The 10,072-nt window shown below is 48.8% G+C and overlaps 2 protein-coding genes across 3 annotated transcripts; both read right to left on the bottom strand.

Moving 5' to 3' along the window:
* Positions 1-4,003: 4,003 nt before the first annotated feature.
* Positions 4,004-7,162, bottom strand: LOC118698532 (uncharacterized). 2 transcript variants are annotated; one of them, XM_054516328.1, is made up of 2 exons: positions 6,642-7,162; positions 4,004-6,229 (listed from the first exon to the last, which is right to left on the bottom strand). In XM_054516328.1, exon 2 carries the CDS (start codon positions 4,859-4,861, stop codon positions 4,247-4,249), a length of 615 nt encoding a protein of 204 aa, XP_054372303.1. In that variant the 5' UTR covers positions 4,862-6,229; positions 6,642-7,162; the 3' UTR covers positions 4,004-4,246. The 2 variants fall into 2 exon arrangements, with proteins under 2 accessions (XP_054372303.1, XP_054372304.1); XM_054516329.1 differs by having other exon boundaries at positions 4,004-6,206.
* A 197-nt stretch (positions 7,163-7,359) lies between these two features.
* LOC118698533 (translation initiation factor IF-2-like) lies at positions 7,360-9,401 on the bottom strand. Its single transcript, XM_054516331.1, has 3 exons — positions 8,714-9,401; positions 8,119-8,183; positions 7,360-7,499 (listed from the first exon to the last, which is right to left on the bottom strand). The coding sequence occupies exons 1-2, from the start codon at positions 9,288-9,290 to the stop codon at positions 8,146-8,148; spliced, it is 615 nt and encodes a 204-aa protein (XP_054372306.1). The 5' UTR covers positions 9,291-9,401; the 3' UTR covers positions 7,360-7,499; positions 8,119-8,145.
* Positions 9,402-10,072: the final 671 nt, after the last annotated feature.

Here is a 10,072-nt window from a genome sequence, read left to right as displayed (position 1 = left end):
GTTAATGTTAAGCCTAACATCTTTATATCATTTGCCTCCAGAATAACCTACTCATTTGAGATTGTTTAGTGAATTGAGCGTATACAAAAGCTTCTAAGTACACATGTTACTTTAAAGGTTTGCAAAAGTATGCCTTCTCAGACTGGCCAGTTGTTCACCACACTACAACATAAACATTCTCCACAGGTACTAAAGCTTTATTTAAAACTGAATATATGGCCCCTGTATCAACTAAAATTCCACCTTTTTCTTTCTTCTGATCTCACTGCCTCTTGCAGAGGGGTCTGTTACCTCCTAGTTCTGGATGAAATCGGACTGCCAGGAGGGGGATGAGTGCGAATGGGTATACCTTTGGAGCCTGAGTCCTCTTCCCTTTTGGGGAGGTCATCCTTATCCTTCCTCCCTTACCTCATGAGGAGCCTTCAACAAATCATATGTACTCATTTTGCGAACTGTAATCTCTTTGCATTTCAGCATGATAATCTTTGTCTGACTTCATACATTGCTATCTTATGCTGCATACTGAACAACATGTTTGATTTGCCTTCTCTTTCCTTTGTTTTTTTCTTTTTTTTTTTTGTTCAAGAGCTACACCAGTAGGTCAGAGGGAGCTCTGACCCCACAGTTAATCCACCATTCTGGGTGATTTCTTAAAGCAAAAAAAACACATCAGCATACAGGGCCTTATCCCGTTTACTTTTCCATTTTAAAACAGCTTTAACTGCAATGAGGTATTATAAATATTTTTATTTTCTGAGCTGCCCCTACTGACAGCCTTGTCCCAGCCAGCCCATCCCAAAAGGGGCTGGTTCAGGAACCTCTTTGCTCTGGTTAGTTCTCATTATCTCCTTCTCCTTATGCTATCTTGTTTCCCCCCAAGCCTCACAGTGTCTTTTCTCAGTTTTTCCTCACACACAGATCTCCAGGTGGCAGGTATCAGATGTGATTGTTCACACAGAAGCTTTAAGATCTCAGGTTCTGAATTGGCTTCATCAGGAACCTTTAATGTACGCTTAAGACACAGTACAGCAATACTAGTGCCTCTCACAAACTCTTGCACATAAGGTGCCAGCCTCTCAATGCACCAAAAACTCCCGGGAATTGCCTGCAGGCTATTCCGTTTATCACTTCGGCATTTATTACTTAACCTCTATGGCGGGTTGTTCTCAGTCTAAACTTACTGTATTACACACTGAAGTCCCATAAATTCATTCATCTCTTCTATCTAAACTCTATTTTACAAAATCTCAGTCTATTTTAGTTCTCTTCTTGCACAATCTAATTAAAGCATTGCTTCTACTGACACTCACTTTACTGCCTTGCAAAAGGCTGTGCCTGTTACAGCAAAAACTCTGATATGCTCACACACACACACCACTGATCACAAATTCACTAGAGCCAGGCCGTGCCAAATTGCCCGTGTGCCTCGGCAACTGCCCAGGCTGTGCCAGGAGGGCTCCTGAGCGGGAATGTTCCAGGCCAGGCCACAGGCACAAGAAGCGCCCTCAAATGCAGCAGCACAGCCCCGACTGCAGCCCTGCAAACGCTGCCAGAGCTGCAGCTTCCCGCAACTGAACCCCGAAACTGACGCCGCGGATGGGGCTCACCTTGCTTCAACAAAGGCAAAGAAATGTGTTCTCCCCTTCAAGTTCATCGCCTAGGAGAGCAGAAAAGAAGGGGCTTTCCTCCAATGAAATCCTTCAAGCCATGTGGAAAGGGGGATTTGGACCTCAATTCAAACCCTTGCAAAGGAGGGACACCAGCGCTGTCCCCTCCATTTAAATCTTAGGATGATGAAAATGGGTTGGCTGCCTTCAAATCAAACCTGCCACTGGCAACTATTTACAGACTCGAACAGGACGGGCCACTCAAAAATCAGTGTCTTGAGCTGGTATATTTCAACATCAGTCTCAACACTTAACAATGGAGACACTCGATGTGAACAGCTCACTGATTTAAACAGAATGCCAAAGAAACATAATGTTACAACACAGCATAAAGCAAAATCTTCCCAAGTTTCAGCCAATCACACATAGAGCAAAAGCATATTCACATTACTTCTACCCAATTACATGGAGAATACATAGCTTTGGTTAAAACAATAGCGGCATATTTTCTAACAAAATGGCTAACAAACTAACATATTCATGTAAGCCTTCTAAAATATACATCAAGTAAATTTGTTGCAACCAAAAAGGACAAACCACATAGGCTTATTATTCTATTTCTCATGTCTAAGCTGCAGCATAAAACTCATTCTGCTATCCTGGCATTTCTCTGTCTTTGCTAGGTTTTTGGGGCCTGCTTTTTTACCATTTTCTCAAAACCCTTTAACTTTATGGATTCCAGCAAAACCCATAATATGACAACAATACTTTGCCCATTCCCGTTCAAATGGAACGCAGGGATTCCCTGTCACCCCTGGGATACCCCTAACAGCCTGGAAAAGACAGGTTTTCTTTCAATCAACACCCTTCGAACCGCAGGTGAAGGCGGATCCCTCCCAGTTCGAACACAGACAATATTAGGAGAGTAGCTGCTTGCCTCTCCTTCTTTTGTCTTCACAAGCTCCGTTTTTGTTCCTGGGGAACCGGGGAGGGGGGACTGCCAAGATCAAATCGAAAAGGGAAAGGAACAAAGTCCCCGCTCCAAATCCACACGCGCTCACCCGTTCGGCTGCTGCTTCCCGGCACAAAGATTCGTCCCTCGGCACCTCCTTGAAGCGATGCTCCGCGTCTCCAAGCGCGCATCCAGGTGTTCGCCCAGACGCTGCGAGAAGCTCTCGCAGTCCTTCCATGAGACAGCCCCGGGAGCCCCCCATGAACCCCTCTTCTCAGCAGCTCCATGCAAAAGGGAGCTGAGGCGAAGCCTCCCCCTAAAATTGCCTCCCCCCCCCCCCCCCCCCGGCAGGAGCCGGCCCCTCATCATCCTCACAGCTCACACCTGGGGCTGCTCCGAGCCCCCCATCATCCTCACAGCTCACACCTGGCGCTGATGCCACTCTCCAACAGCGCCTCTCCCCGTCCAGCACACAGCCCGCTTCTCACAGACACAGAGCCAACAGACATCTGCTCCGGGTGCTGGCTGTTCTTAGTCCGTCTGCTTCCACAATTCAGACACGGACGTGCGCTGATGGCACTGAGGGAAAGCTTTCCAGTGCACAAGACTGTCATTCTGGTAGCACGCTTTGAGACGCCTTCAGAAAAAGCAGAATCAGCGCCACCTCCTAAGAGCCCTGCTGAGGAACCCCGCCCTCCTTGGGACACCCAATGCAGCAGAGCTCGAAAAACAAAGGGAAAAGTCAAGCTTGGAGTGGAAAAAGACAATAGAAATACAGCAGCCTTTCAAGAAAGCCTTCACACAGTAATAGTGGGACCCGGTCACATTTCTTCTTTCCTCGCTCTCTGGAATGACATCGATACGAAGTACAAAACCCACACGAAACCCAAGGCAGAGCTGGGATTTTACACGTCTTCCTTTTGGCTCTCGGGATGACAAGCGCCTCTTCCGGGACTGCGACACGATTTGGGCGCTGGCAGAGAACGGAGGCAAAAGGTGCCAGAGAGCCCCTTCTATCGCCTTCAGCCCCTGCAGCTGTTCTGAGGGTTCCAGGGCACAGCTCGGTCCGTTCCTAGATCAAAACCTCACGGCAATATCTTCAGAACTACTACCCATCCCCAGTCGGAACCTTCTACATTCCTGGAAACAAATGAGTGCGTAGAGAGGGTTTCTCCCCAGCTGAGTTTAGAGACCAATTCCTATTCTTTAGCAATACCTAGAAAACCGAACGCCTTGCCAGGTTTTAGCATCCTACACCCACTCACCCCTCCCTCCCTGTGCATTTGGTGGCAGCTTTGGGTCCCTCTGGGGGACGGCACCCAGCGTGACCCCCGCCCCTCGCCCGCCCCCCACCTGCTCCTGCACCGCAGTGGGGCTCCCTCTCCTGGGCACCTCGGGGTGCCCCCAACGGCATCAGAGCCCCGAGTCTTCACCCCCCCCCCCTTTTCCTGACCCCCAAAGAAGGCTCAGAACGAATCCGACTGCCCTGGACAGCAGCGCAGCGCTTCCCCCAAGCCCTTCCCACACGTGCATGGCCCCAGCAAGGGATTCTGCTGCAACAAGAAAGCGGGGGCAGCCCCCAGAAGGCTTGAGGTTCCTGCCCAGCCTCGCTGTCACGGGCCGGGGGCAGCGAGAGAGGGAGCGGCACAGACGGCGGGGACGGCCCGGCACAGGGCGGGGGCCGCTCTCAGCGCGATGCCGGCAAAGCCGCAGCTCCGGCGCTGTCGGCCGGGCTGCTTGAGCGGCACGGGGGGATCCGCCGAGAGCCTCCGGCCCCGCGCGGGGACTCCTGCAAGGGCCCAGGGGCGCCGGGCTCCGGCCCTCGGGGCTTTACTCTCCGGCAGCCCGAGCCCCGCGGCTGCGGGGCAAAGAAGGAAAGGGGGCACGGGAAGAGAGGAGCGAGAGCAGGGCATGAGAAAGGGCGGCGAGGGAGCTCGGGCTGCGCAGGAAAGCGGGACGGGAAGGGAAAGCCCGGGACGAGGGTACAGGGAGGCTGGGCAGAGGAAGGAGAGAGGGGGAACAGAAGGGAGTAGCGGGCTAGGGACAGGACAGGAAGGAGCCGGGTTTGTGGGGGGAGAGGGAATGGGGGAAAGGGAGCGAGAGAAGGCGAATACGGGGAGAAGGAAGGAGGGCTAGAGAGAGGGACAGGCGGGGAAGCCCCCCAGAGCCCCGGCTGCACCCCGAGCCCGGCCCGGCGCCTCGCCCTGCCCGGGATGCGGAGCTCGGCGGAGCTCGGCTCGCTCCGGAGACGCTCGGCTCGAGTCGGCTCTTGTCGCCTCAACTCGGCTCTTGGCGCCTGCATTCGCCTCTTCGGCAGAGCTCGCCTCGCTTCGGCCCAACTCCCAGCCGCTCTGTGCCTTCGGCGCGCCTCGGCTCCGCTCGGCCCGGTTCGCTCGAGGCCGTCAGGGTCGGCCGCTCTCGCCTTGCTTCGGCCGAGCTCGTGCGATTCCCCCGAAGGCGGCGGCGTTCGGTTGTGTTTTTAGAAATATCTTTCTCTAGCGATTGTATCTTTCTATAGTTAGATTTATATTTCTAGAATACTTCTATTTATCCAAATAAAAACCCCATCTCTAACCAAAAAAATACATGAAAACACCTTCTTTTAAACGGTATCGAAATATTTTTATACTTTGTATAGTTATACTCACATTTATATATATGGTTTCTTTTGATGCAATCTATTAATAATTATCTATAATATCTATAAAATTCTAGACATGTATTTAAAGTATTATTTATACTATGTATCGTATCTACTGCTGCAACTGATTTTTTCTTCTAGTTTTAAACTTTATCTGTACGTATTTATGATATATTTCTAGACTTAGATTTCTACCTTCATATTCTTTGTATTTATCATTTTTAGCATCAAAACCCTGCCTACTGACAAGTAAAAAAAACCGCTTTCTTTAACGATTTAAAAAATATTTTTATATTTATAATTTTCCTATTTCTATTTATCATTTGCTCTCTAGTACGTGATCACATACCTGCTCCTGCACCGCAGTGGGGCTCCCTCTCCTGGGCACCTCGGGGTGCCCCCAACGGCATCAGAGCCCCGAGTCTTCACCCCCCCTTTTCCTCTAGTTAGAAACTACACTGGAACTTTTTTCTGGAAACAAAGACACAACCTAAATCCTCTCCCCATGTCCTAGACAGATAGATGTTCAGTTCTTAGTTGACTGGGCAGCAGTTTCTTCAATAGAACGAGAAACAATATAGAAACGTTTTAGCTACAAGCAAATAGGCAAATCTGAACAAGGTCCTGGTGGCCAGCCGCTGCAGTTATTTTGAAGCCATTTTTTAAACAATCAAGTACTGATCCCACAAAAAATAAAGCAAAAAGCTGACTACTGGCTAAGAAAGAAGGAAAAATTAACTTTTGACGACAACAACAACATTCCAAGGACACAGGCTTTTTTCCAATCTCATACCTTATTACTACCTCTCTTGGGAATTCTCATCGTGGATCCCAAAAGGAATAAATCCCTCAGCGTGTCCTAAAGCACCAAGGAGCTACCTACAAGTGAAGGTGGCTACTTTCAGTGCAGACACAGCTGATGACACAGCAGTAGCGCAGTTCTATGCTGCCCAGGGATAATACTGTCTCCTCTTCTCCAGCAGCTGACTCTCTCCTGCCATGGTTTCTGTAAATGCATCAGAGCACGACCTTAAACACAAACAGGCAAGAAAACACCATCAGAAGTCTTTCATGAAGCACTACAAGAAGGGTTCCAAGCAGAGACCAACAGAATTTCAAGGAAGCAGTATGCAATTAAACCACCTCAGACTCGTTCAAGTATCCGGCAGGTAGATGGAACCATTCAGAAACGACAAAGAAAACCTCCCCAAGTATTTATACAGGAGTCCTTAACGTCAGAAATGGGATGACAGGTTATGTTCAGATAAGATGAATGTTTATTTGGATGTAGAAATAAACTTCTCTCATGGTCCTTTGCCAAAAAATAGAACCTACAAGTGAACACCTACACCTGCCTAAAAAGACCTAACGAGCCCCTGGCAGCCACCGGCATCAAAGCACAGGGGATGTTTCTAATCCAGGCTAAGGAGAACAATATCACCTTTTGTTCTCTCCAGTTTGTTTCCTCTGCAGTCCTATTTGCTTCTTATGATTTTTACACTCTCTGTATCTTCTTGGGCAGCGCTGAGTCTGACGACCGGGATACGAGAGTCCTTCCCTGCCCTACGGAGAGAACCAGGAAAAAAAGTTAAAAAAAGAACAGGGCAGTTTGAAGTTAATACTTCCGACGAGAAGCAGCACCTGACAAACAGAGTGAACAAAGCGTGATACCTCCCTGGGGACAGAAGACTTACAAACTCTCCGGGATTTACAATCCTAGTAACCAAGCCCTTCAGCACAGCAGCCAAGTGTCCCATTAGGTGGTGCTGCACCAAAGAATGATCCGAGAGGTTCCAAAGAGTGAAACGCACGTTATTTTCCAAAGACGTAAAATCGTGCAAAATAACAAAACTACAATAGATCTAAACTACAGGGCAAGAGTACAAGTGTTAACTTGAGGAGCTGGAACCATCCAGGTGAGCAACTGCTAACTGGATCCTCAACAGAGTTTGAGGAACCCTCCAGGCAACAAAAACAGCATCTTTAGCCCCCTCCTATTAAAGATTCTACAAGGATGATGGTTTTATTTGTGTTTAGAAGTTTGGATTTGAAATGGCCAGTTCAATGGAGAAAGAGACAGTTTAAGTAGTATTACATTATTATTATTATTATTATTATTATTATTATTATTATTAGCTACTGGAAGAAACAAACCAGTAGTATCTATACTTAATTACTTCTATTTCCAGGAAATCATAAAGAAAAAGAACCAAACAAAAAAAAGTCACTTCCTACCTTTTGTATCTCAGGATGAAAAATGTCTCTTGGGCTCTTCTCCAGTTTCTCCAGACTCCTGGCACTGAAATGCAAATGAACGAGTGCTTTAGAGGAGGGCAAGTGCACATTCCAACCCCGAACCACCAACCGATTGCAGTTACAGCGCTTACAAAATGAATCGTTCCCAGAGCCTCTGGGAAATGGAACGGTTGGTGCAACTGCCATTTCTTCCCCAAAATACTAACTTCCAACACTTCCTAAACTTAGTTTGCATTTTAAAAACAGAAATTAGGGAGACTCAGGGTGGAGATCAGGTTGAAATTGATTTCCTTCTAAAGCACAGGGCTCTGTTCCATCACCCTTCACTTTGGCTCCACACAGAATCACGGGGAGCATTTTAGGAGGGCCCAAGAACCAATTCTATTTCTCTCTTTTTTCTAGTTCTCTCTCTTCCTAAATCATTCAAGGCAAGTCAAATGAAAAAGGACAAGTTCAGCATCAAATTCACACTTTTTCCCTTTGTCTGCTCAAGAACAGGCTTTTAAACCACTTCTTGCTGCCTTCAACGATTAAGACTTGCAAAACAGTTTCGCAAGTTTGATAGGTTTATCATAAAAACCACAGAACGCAAGCTCTGAATTACAGGAAAAGGTACACAGGCAAATATCTCAGCTGATGGTGGCTTATTTGTAAACACATACCTTAACGGAGATTGCACTGAGAATGTTTCAGTGGGACTCTAAGGGAAAAGTATTTTCTGAGTACCCTGTAAACAAGAAAAGCTAGGATATATTACAGGACATACCCACTTGTTCTGCATATTCAAATAGGATTACCAATAAAAACATTTAAGAAGGAAGAAAACCAAGGTAATTTTACTCAGCTATATTTGCTGCCGATTTAGAGAAAAAAAAAAAAAAAAAAAAAAAGTCACGGGTGCTGCAAAGAAAAAAAAAAAGTGAACCAGAAACGCCTACAGTAGAACTTTAAAACAATTGCTTGGATAAAAGCAGCTCATGGAACATGAAGTAGAAAAAAAGCGAAACCAGTATCAGACCTGCCTATTTTCTTACCATTGCACAAGAAAAATCCGACAAGCGGTATAAAGTCACTGCCTAAAACCGATCCTAGGATGTAACCAAGAACAATTGAGGCATTTGCTAATCTAAACGGAAACCTTTTCCGGACCCTAGTGTCAAATCACACGTTTTGTCTTGCAGCAGCTCGAGGCTGGAGAGCATTTCCCCTGGGGGTCGGGAGGGTAGGGGCACAAGGGGCTGAGTTTGCGGATCGCACCTGTGCCAGCAGAAGGATCCAGCCCGCGCGCTCCTTGCGCTCGCCATTCTCCGGGCCATCGCTGTGTTTTACTGCTCAGCGATGCCGCTCCATCTGTTTGCGTGGAAGAAAGAGCCACGAGCACTGAGGCACTCAGCAGCCGTGTCATTCCAGCCGCTCGTCCGCCCCCGCCCGCAGCAGCGGCAGCAGCCCGAGGGACACGGCTGCAGCTCGGCGGCTCCCGCGCCTCCGCCAGCCGCCGCACAGTGACCGCGGCAGCGCCCGGCGCCGCTCGCCCGGGGCGGCTCCTGCAGCTCCCGGTCCGCGGCAGCAAAGCACCGCCTGGCGCTCCGCCATCGGCGGGCGGCAGCGCGCCCCGCCCGAGCTGAGCCCCCGCCACCGGGACCGCTGAGCGAGGCCGAGGCACCGGGCGGACGCCCCTTCCGCGCCGCTCGGCTCCGTGCGGGCGGCCGGCCGGAGGCTTCGCCCCTCCAGCGTCGCTGCCGCGGCTCCGTCCCGCGCGGGAGAGGCGCCGGGAGCTCCCCGCGCCCAGCCCGCTCCCCCGGCGCGCGGCCGCCTCGGCCCGCCAGCCATTCATATGGCGCGTCGGCCGTTGCGTCAGACGCCGCGCTTTACGGCCGCAGGGCCTGCCGGGAGTTGTAGTCTCGAACTGACAGCCGCCGCTCCGTTTTCCGCCACCGGGAGCTGCGGTCCCGCCGGGGGATCAAACGGCTCCTTCGCTCCTGGGCGCGGAAGCACCTTAGGCAGCACCGCCCCTCCCGAATGTCCTTTCTTTTCCACTCCAACTCTTTTTTCTTTTTTTCACCCCCTTTTCCACTTTCGCGCTTTCTTTTTCACTCTCACCCTTTTCCTTTTTCATTTTTTTTTCTTCCTTTCTCTTCCTTCTATTTTTTTTTCTTCCTTTCCTTTTTCCTTTTCTTTTTTTCTGTCTGTCTTTCTCTCTCTCGTTCTTTCTTTCTCTGGCTCTCTTCTTTCTTTCTTTCTTTCTTTTTCTATTTCTTTCTCTCTCTCTTTCTTTCTTTCTCTGGCTCTCTTCCTGTCTCTTTCTTTCTTTCTGTCTGTCTTTTTCTATTTCTTTCTCTCTCTCTTTCTTTCTTTCTCTGGCTCTCTTCCTGTCTCTCTCTTTCTTTCTTTCTGTCTGTCTTTTTCTATTTCTTTCTCTCTCTCTTTCTTTCTTTCTCTGGCTCTCTTCCTGTCTCTCTCTTTCTTTCTTTCTGTCTGTCTTTTTCTATTTCTTTCTCTCTCTCTTTCTTTCTTTCTCTGGCTCTCTTCCTGTCTCTCTCTTTCTTTCTTTCTGTCTGTCTTTTTCTATTTCTTTCTCTCTCTCTTTCTTTCTTTCTCTGGCTCTCTTCCTGTCTC

The sequence above is a fragment of the Molothrus ater genome, chromosome 14, assembly GCF_012460135.2.
Source record: "Molothrus ater isolate BHLD 08-10-18 breed brown headed cowbird chromosome 14, BPBGC_Mater_1.1, whole genome shotgun sequence".
NCBI classification, from domain to species: domain Eukaryota; kingdom Metazoa; phylum Chordata; class Aves; order Passeriformes; family Icteridae; genus Molothrus; species Molothrus ater.
The sequence above is the reverse complement of the archived record's forward strand: the minus strand, read 5'-3'. Positions and strand labels throughout refer to the sequence as shown.